The sequence below is a fragment of the Bufo bufo genome, chromosome 7 (assembly GCF_905171765.1).
Source record: "Bufo bufo chromosome 7, aBufBuf1.1, whole genome shotgun sequence".
Lineage (NCBI taxonomy): Eukaryota > Metazoa > Chordata > Amphibia > Anura > Bufonidae > Bufo > Bufo bufo.
This window is the reverse complement of record NC_053395.1, coordinates 105,335,799-105,351,346: the sequence shown is the minus strand read 5'-3', so window position 1 is coordinate 105,351,346 and position 15,548 is coordinate 105,335,799. Positions and strand designations below refer to the sequence as shown.

Here is a 15,548-nt window from a genome sequence, read left to right as displayed (position 1 = left end):
GGGGTACACTTTCAATGATCTGATAACGCAATTGTGCCACTGTGTGTCTATGTTCGTGGAAGTGAAATGGTACAGGAAATAAATGTTGCTTTCTAATGGTAGATTTATGGTTGCTTAATCTATCTTTCATCCTTGTTGAGGTTTCACCCACGTACAATAGACCACAGGGGCACTTCAAGATGTATATAACAAAGCGGCTATCACATGTAAAAAAGTTTTTAATGGGTATGCGTTCACCAGATTGTGAATGTGTGCCCTTAATTACACTGGAACAGTGTACACAGTTTAAACAAGGGAAAGTTCCCATTTTAGGAGTAGCCAGTACTCTCTGTATAGGTCCAGTTCTATTACTGCCAATATCTGCCCGTACTATCCTATCGCGTATGTTGCTAGCTCTTTTAAAGCACATCATAGGTCAGGGCTGGCCAACCTGTGGCTCTCCAGCTGTTGTAAAACTACAATTCCCACCATGCCCTGCTATAGGCTGATAGCTTTAGGCTGTCTGGGCATGCTGGGAATTGTAGTTTTGCAACAGCTGGAGAGCCACAGGTTGGCCATCCCTGTCATAGGTGGTTGTCTAAATTCCACCACTTGTGGATAAGATCTTGATACCACATGCCAGTGTTTATTTATTATCCCCCTTAATCTCTGGGTCCATGCATGATACTTAACCACAAGTGGGATCCGTGGTTGTTTCAATGGTTTATCCTGCTGTATTGCCTCAACTCTGTTCCTTTAATAAATGATCGGGATAGCCTCTATCCCTAAATTTCTGAGTCATCTCATCTAGTCTTACCTTGCATAATTCAGTCTTGCCCACTATGCGTTTAACCCTTTGAAATTGGGAATAGGGGAGAGATTTTTTTGTAGCTGCTGGATGGTTACTCGTATAGATAAGGGCTCTTTCACACTTGCGTTCTTGTCTTCCGGCATAGAGTTCCGTCATCGGGGCTCTATGCCGGAAGAATCCTGATCAGGATTATCCTAATGCATTCTGAATGGAGAGAAATCCGTTCAGGATGTCTTCAGTTCCGGAACGGAACTTTTTTTGGCCGGAGAAAATACCGCAGCATGCTGCGCTTTTTGCTCCGACCAAAAATCCCGAACACTTGCCGCAAGGCCGGATCCGGAATTAATGCCCATTGAAAGGCATTGATCCGGATCCGGCCTTAAGCTAAACGTCGTTTCGGCGCATTGCCGGACCCGACATTTAGCTTTTTCTGAATGGTTACCATGGCTGCCGGGACGCTAAAGTCCTGGCAGCCATGGTAAAGTGTAGCGGGGAGCGGGGAAGCAGTGTACTTACCTTCCGTGCGGCTCCCCGGGCGCTCCAGAGTGACGTCAGGGCGCCCCAAGCGCATGGATCATGTGATCGCATGGATCACGTCATCCATGCGCATGGGGCGCTCTGACGTCATTCTGGAGCGCCCCGGGAGCCGCACGGACTGTAAGTATACTGCTCCCCTGATCCCCGCTCCTACTATGGCAACCAGGACTTTAATAGCATCCTGGGTGCCATAGTAACACTGAACGCATTTGGAAGACGGTTCCGTCTTCAAATGCTTTCAGTACACTTGCGTTTTTCCGGATCCGGCGTGTAATTCCGGCAAGTGGAGTGCACGCCGGATCCGGACAACGCAAGTGTGAAAGAGGCCTAAGTAAACTGTTCCTATCTGTGCTTTTTGTGAATAAATCCGTGTATATCCCACCCGTGTCTCCCTTAATTACCCACGTGTCCAGGAATGAAATTCGATGTACGTCAAAATGCAGAGTGAATTTTAATTCAGGCCAGACGGAATTGAGGTGAAGAGTAAATTGTTGAAGGGATCGAACGTCGCCACGCCACACGCAAAAAATGTCGTCTATAAAACGACGCCAAAACTTGCAATGTTTTTTGTAAAAATCATTAGTATAGACAAATTCTGTCTCAAATTGCGCCATGTAGCAATTTGCGTAAGGCGGTGCGACGTTCGATCCCATCACGGTCCCACGCCGCTGCTGATAAAAAGAATCCTGAAATAAAAAGTAATTTTGTTCAAGAACAATCCTCAATAACGTCAGAAAAAATTCGCGTTCTGCATTTTTGTAGTGACTTGATTGTAACAGTGTATGAATTGCTTTCAAACCTTTCTCATGCGATATGGATGTATATAAATGACATACATCAAAAGTAACAAGTATATCATCATTGTCTGAGTTCAAGGATTTGATTTCCTGTAAAAAAAATGCTCAGTGTCACGTAAATACGAGGGAGACAATTTAGTAAATGGTGTGAAATTTTTTCCAGAAAAACTGCCAAAAGGTGAGAGGATTGAATCAGTAGATGCCACAATGGGACGGCCAGGCGGTTTGGTAATGGCCCAATGTGGCATCAATGACCCCCTCCTCTATGGCAGTGTTCACAGCAATTTGTATCATTTCTTTAATGCGATATACCGGATCATTCTGCTAAATCTGATATGCATCTACATCACTTAATTGAGACAAAATTTCTGAAACATAGTACGTTTTATCAAGAACCACCAGAGCACCCCCTTTATCCGCTGGCTTAAATACAAGGGACTTATCCTCCAGTAACTGGTCAAGAGCACGTTTCTCCTCCAAGGGTAAATTGGATTGTATGCGCATGTTGCCAGTCTTACGTTGTTGCAACAATGTCTCAACATCACGTTGTACCAAATTTATGAAATAGGATGATATGAGCGCGGCGGTGAAAATGTGCTCCTGATCTTCAAATCAAACATTTTGGCTGTTAGGGAACCAGTTGCAATGGTGGAATGAACAGGTTGGGAAACCATAAATTCTGAAGAAAAAATGAGCCTTTAAACGTATATTCCGATAAAAGCGTTGTAGATCAGTGTCAAGATTGAAAGTATCAAGACTTCCAGTAGGGCTAAATGATAAACCCTTCTGTAGCAAATTTATATCGGCCGGACTCAGATTCTTAGAGGACAAATTGAATACTAAGTTTTTGTCCTTACCTGGGACCTCGTGATCCGCGGAGCATCTACCTCGCCTATGATGGCGCCCGGCTCGCCTTGTCTTGGCTTGCGTGGTCGTCGGCCTAAAAAAGGCGCCCGATATCCAGCAGAAACATAGCTCCCAGAGCCTGAGGAAGCCGAGCCCGCTCGCCGGTCTCTCATGCGAGAGAGTGGAACCGCTACACCTTTCGCATCCTGCCACCTGTATACTCGATAATGCAGATAATCCTCTGTATCTCGAAGAAACTTGGATCGCTTTGTGGCTTCGATCCTAGAACGTAAGTCGCTGCATTGTTTGTCGAGTTTATCCTGTAGTGCAGCGAGTTCTTCTGGCTTCAAGCAGTTATTCAGCTGTTGCTTAATATTATCGATGCTCTTTTGGCGTTCGTCAATGGCGACGGTAAGATGCTCTAGGGTAAGTACGATTAGATCCAGAGAACACTTGTTTAGTATTTGGGCAAAACGGGTGCAATAGTCCAAATTATCGCCAAATAGAGTGGGCCGCAGTTTAACCCGGAGTCCCCGGGGTATTTTTTCAGTGCGGTGATATTCCGCCAATGTTGCGACATGCAATTCCAAGGAAATAAGATGTTTCGCTTCCTTTTCCAGATCCCTGCTTTTCAGTTCACTTGAAGGAATTTTCAAGAAATCAGATGGGGCGGTGATCTGTGCAACGATGTCTTTCGCCGCATCATCCATATAAGCAAAAGTATTCATTTGATAGTAGAATATTCGCGTGCTCGTACCTGAAAGCCATAAGTAATATGATGATCACAGGTCGGCACTGCTGTTTGAAGTCGCGGTGCACGAGTCTATGGGATGGCGTCCCAATGTAAAATTAGTAGAAAAGACCGGCACTCGCTGTAGATAAATCTTTGTATTTATTCAGTCACATATACAGGCAATAAGTGACGCGTTTCGGTGCTGCCGCACCTTCATCAGACTTATCATCATACAAGGAACATCTCCTGTTTAAATAGAGCGCCCAAACCCCGGGGACTCCGGGTTAAACTGCGGCCCACTCTGGCGATAATTTGGACTATTGCACCCGTTTTGCCCAAATACTAAACAAGTGTTCTCTGGATCTAATCGTACTTACCCTAGAGCATCTTACCGTCGCCATTGACGAACGCCAAAAGAGCATCGATAATATTAAGCAACAGCTGAATAACTGCTTGAAGCCAGAAGAACTCGCTGCACTACAGGATAAACTCGACAAACAATGCAGCGACTTACGTTCTAGGATCGAAGCCACAAAGCGATCCAAGTTTCTTCGAGATACAGAGGATTATCTGCATTATCGAGTATACAGGTGGCAGGATGCGAAAGGTGTAGCGGTTCCACTCTCTCGCATGAGAGACCGGCGAGCGGGCTCGGCTTCCTCAGGCTCTGGGAGCTATGTTTCTGCTGGATATCGGGCGCCTTTTTTAGGCCGACGACCACGCAAGCCAAGACAAGGCGAGCCGGGCGCCATCATAGGCGAGGTAGATGCTCCGCGGATCACGAGGTCCCAGGTAAGGACAAAAACTTAGTATTCAATTTGTCCTCTAAGAATCTGAGTCCGGCCGATATAAATTTGCTACAGAAGGGTTTATCATTTAGCCCTACTGGAAGTCTTGATACTTTCAATCTTGACACTGATCTACAACGCTTTTATCGGAATATACGTTTAAAGGCTCATTTTTTCTTCAGAATTTATGGTTTCCCAACCTGTTCATTCCACCATTGCAACTGGTTCCCTAACAGCCAAAATGTTTGATTTGAAGATCAGGAGCACATTTTCACCGCCGCGCTCATATCATCCTATTTCATAAATTTGGTACAACGTGATGTTGAGACATTGTTGCAACAACGTAAGACTGGCAACATGCGCATACAATCCAATTTACCCTTGGAGGAGAAACGTGCTCTTGACCAGTTACTGGAGGATAAGTCCCTTGTATTTAAGCCAGCGGATAAAGGGGGTGCTCTGGTGGTTCTTGATAAAACGTACTATGTTTCAGAAATTTTGTCTCAATTAAGTGATGTAGATGCATATCAGATTTAGCAGAATGATCCGGTATATCGCATTAAAGAAATGATACAAATTGCTGTGAACACTGCCATAGAGGAGGGGGTCATTGATGCCACATTGGGCCATTACCAAACCGCCTGGCCGTCCCATTGTGGCATCTACTGATTCAATCCTCTCACCTTTTGGCAGTTTTTCTGGAAAAAATTTCACACCATTTACTAAATTGTCTCCCTCGTATTTACGTGACACTGAGCATTTTTTTTACAGGAAATCAAATCCTTGAACTCAGACAATGATGATATACTTGTTACTTTTGATGTATGTCATTTATATACATCCATATCGCATGAGAAAGGTTTGAAAGCAATTCATACACTGTTACAATCAAGTCACTACAAAAATGCAGAACACGAATTTTTTCTGACGTTATTGAGGATTGTTCTTGAACAAAATTACTTTTTATTTCAGGATTCTTTTTATCAGCAGCGGCGTGGGACCGTGATGGGATCGAACGTCGCACCGCCTTACGCAAATTGCTACATGGCGCAATTTGAGACAGAATTTGTCTATACTAATGATTTTTACAAAAAACATTGCAAGTTTTGGCGTCGTTTTATAGACGACATTTTTTGCGTGTGGCGTGGCGACGTTCGATCCCTTCAACAATTTACTCTTCACCTCAATTCCGTCTGGCCTGAATTAAAATTCACTCTGCATTTTGACGTACATCGAATTTCATTCCTGGACACGTGGGTAATTAAGGGAGACACGGGTGGGATATACACGGATTTATTCACAAAAAGCACAGATAGGAACAGTTTACTTAGGCCTCTTTCACACTTGCGTTGTCCGGATCCGGCGTGCACTCCACTTGCCGGAATTACACGCCGGATCCGGAAAAACGCAAGTGTACTGAAAGCATTTGAAGACGGAACCGTCTTCCAAATGCGTTCAGTGTTACTATGGCACCCAGGATGCTATTAAAGTCCTGGTTGCCATAGTAGGAGCGGGGATCGGGGGAGCAGTATACTTACAGTCCGTGCGGCTCCCGGGGCGCTCCAGAATGACGTCAGAGCGCCCCATGCGCATGGATGACGTGATCCATGCGATCACATGATCCATGCGCTTGGGGCGCCCTGACGTCACTCTGGAGCGCCCGGGGAGCCGCACGGAAGGTAAGTACACTGCTTCCCCGCTCCCCGCTACACTTTACCATGGCTGCCAGGACTTTAGCGTCCCGGCAGCCATGGTAACCATTCAGAAAAAGCTAAATGTCGGGTCCGGCAATGCGCCGAAACGACGTTTAGCTTAAGGCCGGATCCGGATCAATGCCTTTCAATGGGCATTAATTCCGGATCCGGCCTTGCGGCAAGTGTTCGGGATTTTTGGTCGGAGCAAAAAGCGCAGCATGCTGCGGTATTTTCTCCGGCCAAAAAAAGTTCCGTTCCGGAACTGAAGACATCCTGAACGGATTTCTCTCCATTCAGAATGCATTAGGATAATCCTGATCAGGATTCTTCCGGCATAGAGCCCCGATGACGGAACTCTATGCCGGAAGACAAGAACGCAAGTGTGAAAGAGCCCTTATCTATACGAGTAACCATCCAGCAGCTACAAAAAAATCTCTCCCCTATTCCCAATTTCAAAGGGTTAAACGCATAGTGGGCAAGACTGAATTATGCAAGGTAAGACTAGATGAGATGACTCAGAAATTTAGGGATAGAGGCTATCCCGATCATTTATTAAAGGAACAGAGTTGAGGCAATACAGCAGGATAAACCATTGAAACAACCACGGATCCCACTTGTGGTTAAGTATCATGCATGGACCCAGAGATTAAGGGGGATAATAAATAAACACTGGCATGTGGTATCAAGATCTTATCCACAAGTGGTGGAATTTAGACAACCACCTATGACAGGGATGGCCAACCTGTGGCTCTCCAGCTGTTGCAAAACTACAATTCCCAGCATGCCCAGACAGCCTAAAGCTATCAGCCTATAGCAGGGCATGGTGGGAATTGTAGTTTTACAACAGCTGGAGAGCCACAGGTTGGCCAGCCCTGACCTATGATGTGCTTTAAAAGAGCTAGCAACATACGCGATAGGATAGTACGGGCAGATATTGGCAGTAATAGAACTGGACCTATACAGAGAGTACTGGCTACTCCTAAAATGGGAACTTTCCCTTGTTTAAACTGTGTACACTGTTCCAGTGTAATTAAGGGCACACATTCACAATCTGGTGAACGCATACCCATTAAAAACTTTTTTACATGTGATAGCCGCTTTGTTATATACATCTTGAAGTGCCCCTGTGGTCTATTGTACGTGGGTGAAACCTCAACAAGGATGAAAGATAGATTAAGCAACCATAAATCTACCATTAGAAAGCAACATTTATTTCCTGTACCATTTCACTTCCACGAACATAGACACACAGTGGCACAATTGCGTTATCAGATCATTGAAAGTGTACCCCTTCCACGTCGGGGTGAGGATAGAAACTAATTATTGCTTCAAAGGGAAGCTTACTGGATACATCGACTACAAACTATTGAGCCCCGCGGACTCAATCGTGAGTATAATGTACAAAGCTTCCTCTGATAGATCACCTTGTGAAAAATACCAATAGAATATAATTTTTCCTTGATAAAAATTTCCAAGATTTCGTATTTTGGAAAAAAGTAATAATAATCTTTATAAATATTGCAATTGTGCAACAATTTTTTTTTTTTTTTAAATAAAAAAAATAAAAAATAAATCTTTTGGAAAAGAAAAATTAAATAGATATTTTTCTCTTTATATATTTTTTACAGCGGACCTAAGGAAGGAAGAAGAAAGGAATAACAGTGAATTCAGAGAAATGTCACTATGAAGTGTGTTTTCGTTTTGTTCATATGTTTTTGATTTAACACTGATTGGTGGGTGTGGTTTTCTGTATGATGTCATTTCCTTGTGTTTGGGCGCTCTATTTAAACATGAGATGTTCCTTGTATGATAAGTCTGATGAAGGTGCAGCAGCACCGAAACGCGTCACTTATTGCCTGTATATGTGACTGAATAAATACAAAGATTCATCTACAGCGAGTGCCGGTCTTTTCTACTAATTATATATATATATCAGGGTCATGATATGTATATTCAGATACAAATTATTAGACAACAGGTTGGTGTGATATAGATAATTTACATAATTGATTTATAATTTACATATTTAATTTGACCATGTGACCTACTGGGAGGGTGTGTATATATACCCGGTTTTGTTCACATTATTTGTTGCTTGAGAAAGACCATGTCGGTCGAAACGTCGCATTTTTGTTGGTGAATAAATCCTGCATAATTGAAGACAAGTGAGTGCTGCGTTTTTTTGACATATACGACGCATTGAAGGGGGATCTTCAGACTGGCTCCCAACACGGCTGGCACCACCACAAGAAAGATTTCATTTTTTCGTTGTGCTGCTATAAACTTTTTTTCTATTACCAGGGGTGAGGAAGACGCGCACACGCAAACCAGCGCCGGACTCCGATCTACGGATGCGAGGTCCACATTTCTCCCGTGCCCAGCTTTGGTCCCATACCGCCAGCAAGCAGGGGAGTCCGTCCTCACAGCAGTTACTGGGTCAAAAGAGGCTCCCGCCCCCGATGAGACCATACTGCACCAAGGTAACCGAATCCAGCTTCACCCTGATGGTCTGAGAGGCCTCTCTCCATCCTGGACACTATAGGGGCAGGAAAACACTGAAGAGGGTGGGGAGCGGGGGCAATTTTAACCTTTCTCCGCTTTCCTGCCCCTACAGAGGTCAGGGCTCTCCGGCACACAACAGGGCAACAAGGCAGGAGCATCACGACCGAGACGGCCAGATCCCAAGCCACAGGTACCAAATATAAAGGCTGGGCTGAACTGCACCATGCAAGCCCATAAGGTACTGGGCTTAGGCAAAAAAATAAACATAAACCACTCCAGCCTGCCTAATGACTATAGTGGACCACATAGCATTTGCCATGAGGAGAACCTCTCCCCACCTGGAAGGGACAGGAAGACACTGAGGAGGAGCTCGAGGAGGGTCTCTCTCTCATGGTATGGTCGTGGAGGATGAAATGGAAGAGGTCATGGTTTAAACCTCTGGCTAGGCAACAATGGGAGGCGGTTCCAACTTCCAGGGTCAAAAGACACTAATAGCGGTGACCTGGTTCCCTTGCGTCTTATCAATTGGTCACGTGACACAAGGGGGGCAGGTCACTGCTGGGATCAGAGACTAGTGTCTTTTGACCCAGCACTGAGACAGTCAATCGCTGACGCAGCGGAGTCAAAGCAGATGTAGACAATCCCTTTCTGACATCCGCTGTTTGTGTACAGCACAGTGCAAAGTTACATCCAGCTACATGTATGTTGTGCTGATAAGGCAGGCACAGAAGCTGTGTGCGCGCCCGAGCAGTAAAAGAACCCAGCTGCTAGCAGCAGTGCAGGCGCCCGCTCTATCCGCCAACACCCATGCAAAACTAATGACTTTCCTTCTACAGGATCATACTGACATAAAAGCTGTCACTAGAATTATGTACCAATAAGGACAAGCAGAGGCACACAGCATTATAAAATCTGTATAATGGCTGTTTCACATGAACGAGTCCATTGCGGGAATCATGCTCCGTGTGCGAGAGTGATCCTCCGTTCTGGACTTGCAGGAGTGCAGGGCATTATCATGATTTATAATGCTATGTGCCGCTACATGACCTTACTGTTACAGGATTATAGTGTCATAAAGCTATAAGGTCATATAGAGGCACATAGCATAAAAAATCCTGATAATGCCGTGTGCTCCTTCAAGTCCAGAACGGAGGATCACGCTCACACACGGAACATGATTCCCGCACTGCACACACTCGTGTGAAACAACCCTTACTCCTGAGCCATGTTGTATGTCCAGGCAAAAGATTAGAGTCACATGTAGGGTGCTTATCCCCTTCACACATTATCACTGAAATGTACGTCATAACGCGTGAGGGAATGTATGGAGCGGGCCAGTTCCATATGTGGCAGGTACTGGCTTGGCTGTATCAAAAAGCCAGCACCCGCCCGCACTGACAGGGAGCAACGATCGCCCTGTGAATTAACCCCTCAGGTGCCGTGATCAACGCTGATCACCAGGCAGAAGGATGCAGTTCTGCCTACCTTCTAATTGGAACCCCAAAGTGAAATCACGGGGCTCCGATCAGTTGCCATGGAAGCCTGGACACTGCTGAAGTGATTCAGGCTTGCCATGACAATCTCCATACTGAGCTATACACAAGGCACAGCTCAGAATGGAGAGAGTAAAAATCCTATTTACCCTAATAGATCTCTATTGGGGTGAATAGGAGAAGGCATCAAAAGATTCCATGTACTAGCCTCCTATGGGAGCTAATAGTAAAAAAAAAATAATAATAATAATAATAATAATAATAAAATAAATAAAAATCAATATTAAAAGTTTAAATCACCCCCCTTTCCCAATTTTACATATAAAAACATAAAAAAAATAAACATATGTATCGCTATGTCCAAAAATGTCTAAAAAAAAAAAAAAAAAAATGATTCCTGCATGGTGAACGCCGTAACAGGAAAAATATGGGCCAATTTTTGTCATTTTGTCCCCCCCAAAAAATTGAATAAAGCCTTATTCACACAGCAGGGTTTTGGTCAGTGATTTCCATCAGCGATTGTGAGACTGGAGCTTACACAGACATAAAGGTATAAGGGAAAGATCTGCACCTGTTCTGTGTTTAGAGCTGACCGAACGCTGACTGTGTGAATAAACTGCGATCTAAAAAAAGGTCTAACACACCACAAAAATGGTACCAATAAAAAAAAATACCGTTCGTTACGCAAAAAACAAGCCCTCATACAGCTCTGTAGACTGAAATATAAAAACGTTATGAGTGTCAGAATATGGCAATGCAAAGATAATTTAGATTTTTTTTTTTTCAAAGGTTTTTGTGTATGCAGGAGTTTCCCCCCCCCCATCTAAAATAATTGATCTGTTAGAAATTGTTAATACTGATGCCAAATGTGCATAACTGAGCATTACAGAAACTTAAAATACAGAATCCATTTTATTGTTTATTTTTCTGACAGATCAAAAGAACTGAAAAAAAAGGTGATGTGAACCTGGCCTAACATGAATTCCAATAGGTCACGAGAAAATCTCAGAATCTGTTAGATAAGTAAAAGCTTTCCAAAGTCATTACCTCAGTGACACGTCAAATTAGCACAAATAGGCTGTCAGGAAGAGGATGAGAAATCCTGGGTTATCTATATGGTCCCACTAGTACTGCATTTCTAGTATTCTGGCCATTCAAATGCATTCCTAGGGTGCACTGGCTTCTCGAAGGCTGCAGAAGTACATCTTCATTTGTAGGAGCAGAGGGATAGCAAAATGCCCACATTCATCTGCAATTCTGAATTCTAATTGACTAAAACCCCAGCAATGGATTGTAAACTACATAAATGTTTCTACTACAAAGCTATCCATAAACTAGATTGCATCTAGCCATACGATCCATAGACTGCAACCAGCTTTTTAGGATAGTTACCCAAACAGAAATACTCGGATATTCTTTTATGGTCAACCAAGTAGTTTTCAGCAGTTCTACGAGCTTCCGGTTACAAGGGCTGGAGGTAATACTAAGTATGGCGGCCGGCACGCACAGTATCCAGAACGAGCTGAAAAGCTCATGGACAGCTTCCAAAATTGGGGCCATAAAATCACCTACACATTATGGCTAAACCTAATTTACAAATTATACCTGGCTCTTGGTACCCGGCCTGTTTCTTCTCAGCACTGTAGTTCCCTCCGCCATGACCATAGTGACAAAACGCAGATCCCAGAAAACGCCTAGATGCAGTTGCTCACTCACTAGCGGAGGCGGGACATTTGTACATCGTTCAGCCCCTTTTCTCTTAGAACACTACAACAGATGTAACTATAAACTCCATGCACCGTAAGGACCTTGTTATGTCACAGGGTCACGTGACATGCTAAAGTCACGTGAATTTAAAGCGAAAGGTAGCAGCAGAGTAATATCTACATCCGGTGCGCTGTTTTAATAAACATTATGAATGTAGTATAAAAGTAATAACCAACCTTAATCATGGTGTTTAGAGTGACATGTGTGGTGACCTTGAAATTGAGGTTTTCAGTGTCACGTGACCCTGTGACATAAGTAGTGTTGAGCGAACTTGTGTGTTTAACCAATTAAGGACCACAGGTTTATACCCCCCTATTGACCAGGCCCTTTTTTAGTTTATTTTGTAAGATATTTTATTGTGAAAAACACAAAAATGTCTTCATCATACATACAAGATAAATGTCAAATGAAGCGTAAGCAGTCAGCAAGTATGAAATTGACATATACAATGACAAGTTGTAGCAGCAATTTTATAAAACAACAGAAACATCATAACCTACAGAGATGATTAACTGGCTAATAAGTATTAGATCATCTATGGTTTTGATTAGTCTCCTATATCTCCTTCACCTCAATCTAAGAAAAAGAAATAGCTCCCGTAATCGGTTGAAAACCCAGTCTCAGCCAGGATATCCACTATTGATCAAAGTTGCAGAATTTTTTCCAAACCCCCAAACCTTTTCGAACAGAAGAGAATTATTAATCTCCCAATGCGCTATTTGTTCCATCCTGTACACTTGGTCAACACGGTTAACCCATTGCAAAACAGTTGGCACAATCCTTGATTTCCAGTTGGAGGCTATAAGGAGACGTGCCACTGCTAAGAGTTGTTGTTGGAGGGAGTTTGCATGGTAAGAATGACAGCTCGGGGGTCTCAGTCCTAACAGGCAGCTTTGTGGCGTCAAGGGGAAGGAATTCCCCTGCAGTATGGAGATTATATCACAGATTCTCCTCCAGAAGGGAACTACCAAGTGACACTCCCACCATATATGTAGGAACGTGCCCTCTGAATCCAGGCATCTCCAGCACTTTGAAGAAGAGGAGGGAAAGATCTTATGCAACTTATCCGGAGTGTAATGCCATCTAGTGACCAGTTTATAATAATTTTCTTGGTAAATTTTCTTTACACATCTAGAGATCCTATTAGTCTATGACAGAAGTGTTTTTATCTCCGCTGAAGAGAATGTAAGGGCCCACCAGAGCGTTTAGCTTGGGGGACACATGGGGGCAATGACCCCATATTTTATGGCAAAATTATTAGGTATTTTGTGTTCTCTACCCCCTTTCTCCCCCTTTTTCTTCCCCTTCCCGCCTTATTTTTCAGGTGAATTTACCTCAAGAAGATGAATCCGGTTACAGCTGGTTCTGTTTATGTTTGATTTTCTGGATAGCAACTGAAGCCGAGCTGTTAATTGGTTGCTACCCGGTTGCTGGGGGAGATTTCCAGCTCTGTGATTTGTTCCTGCCTGCAAGGCGGGAAATTTGTCCCCTTATATTTCCAGGTTGCCGCTACCTCAAGGCAGTCGTCGCGGATCTGGACAGCGCCGGACCAGGATGGAGGATTTGCTGCGCCAGCTGATCGTGAGAGCGGAGTCTGCCGGCGGAGAAGAGTGGCTGAAGACCTGCCTGTTGATGCCGCCGTCTCTTCTGCCACCGCCATCGCCGCTGAGGACGACGTCGCCGCTGCTCCGGTTATCTGCCGAAGAAGTGAGGGAGCCAGAAGGAAGAGGACCCGTTCCGGAGCTGCGAGAGGAAGAGCCATTAGTCACCCTGTGCAGTGAGGAGGAGTTGGCTGCGCTGCCTCGCAAAAGAGCTCGCAAAACTAGGAGCGCTTATACTCCTCCCCCTCCAGAAGCAGGGCGCCGGCGCAGCAGCAGGGTCGATAGTGCGGCCTCCGGCGGGAGCCGTAGGTCCTCCAAGAGCGGCGTGTCAAGAGGACAGAGCGGCGTTCCTCTTGGTGCGTCAAGTTCCGGCGCCAGCAGACGGCAGCGTCATCAGCAACCGACTTTCCCAGAGATACGTCATCTGCAGGCGGCGAGTCCTAGAAGACATCATCAGCAAGCGGCGGGTGGAAGTCTGCCAGCACAGGCTTGTGCTTCTCAAAGTTTCCTGCAAGAAGATTTAGGGCCCCCTGTTGAGAGGCTCCCACCTCCTGTGGTTGAGCTGTCTCCAGGCCCCTTAAGTAGATCCCCACAGCAGTCAGCTGCAGCCTCTGGTCCAGTCCAGGAGGGACGTCCTGTTGGTGAGATTCTCAATGTTTTGTCTATGTCTGATTCAGCATTGGTAGCTGGTTTGGTTAAGCTGCTAGTGGATGTCACTGGCAGGCGAAAGGTTAATTCAGCTTCAGATGTCTGGAGCTCTAGTTCTGAGCAGGCTAAGTTGCCTGGGGTTGAGGGTCCATTCACACGTCCGTTGTTTCTTTCCTGATCTGTTCCGTTTTTTGCTGAACAGATCTGGACCAGATCTGGACCCATTCATTTTCAATGGGTCCTGAAAATAATCAGACATTGAGTTGTCCGTTTTTTTCCAGGACCCATTGAAAATGAATGGGTCCAGATCTGGTCCAGGTCTGTTCAGCAAAAAACGGAACAGATCAGGAAAGAAAAAACGGACGTGTGAATGGACCCTGATTGTGTCAGTGTTTTACCTAATATTGAAAAAGGTGCTGGAGTAAAGGAGACTTGTTTTAAGGAAGCTCTAGCTTGTGAGGTTTCACCGCTGGGTTTTCATCTGAGTAGTAATGTTAAAGAACGTGTGTGGCGGTTGGAGTATGTGGAATTAATGTCATTATTGCCGTCAGCAAAAGAGCAGGTTGTTAAAAAGGAAGATAGAGTGGATGAAGAAAGGAAGCGTTTTCTCCCCAGGTCTTTTAATAATTGGCTGCAAGCCTTTTGTATTTATTCTGCAGTTCTGGGGGAGAAGCATCCTGAGCTCTGTTCAGGTCTTTTTCAGCATCTGGACATAATTATAGAGGCATACCGGAATTTTGGCGGAATTGCGTGGTTCCAGTATGACGAAACATTCCGTCAAAAGCTAGCGGTGCACCCGTCTCACAAATGGGGAGTGAAGGATATTAGTCTGTGGGTGAATTTGATGTTGCCCCAGAAAGCAGCTCCAGTTAAGTCGTCTAATCCTTCACAGACCAATATGAGAAAATGTGTGTGTTTTGCCTTTAACGAGGCCACTTGTATATGGTTAAGTAACTGTCGTTTTAAGCATGAATGTTCCTTTTGTGGAGGTACCCACCCCATGTCTCGCTGTTTCAAAAGGAACTCACAGTCCGGCCAGCAGCAACCAAATACCAGGGAGCTTGTTGCAAAAAGCATCGAGTCCGGTGAGGTTAGCAGAAATGCTACCGTGGCTCGTCCATTATCCAGATCGTCAGAAAGCTGAATTGCTTTTTAAAGGATTTCAGTACGGTTTTGAGGTGCCTCAGTTCCTGGGGGTTGGTTGCTGCTGGGTGGAGAATCTAAAATCAGTATCTCTACATAAAGAGGTGGTTAGGTATAAGTTGCAGAAAGAGCTTGAGTTGGATAGAATTGCTGGTCCGTTTTTAGAGCCTCCGTTTGAGAACTTTAGGCTTTCTCCTTTGGGCGTTGTG

At 44.6% G+C, this 15,548-nt stretch overlaps 1 protein-coding gene across 1 annotated transcript in view; it reads right to left on the bottom strand.

The window, feature by feature from the left end:
• The window catches only part of LOC121007852 (MOB-like protein phocein), a 203,742-nt gene extending 191,812 nt beyond the window's left edge, over positions 1 to 11,930 (bottom strand). Inside the window, exon 1 of the mRNA XM_040440102.1 lies at positions 11,786 to 11,930. Coding sequence (XP_040296036.1) covers positions 11,786 to 11,845 — 60 coding nt within the window. The 5' untranslated portion in view covers positions 11,846 to 11,930. The remainder of the gene's footprint in view (positions 1 to 11,785) is intronic.
• Positions 11,931 to 15,548: the final 3,618 nt, after the last annotated feature.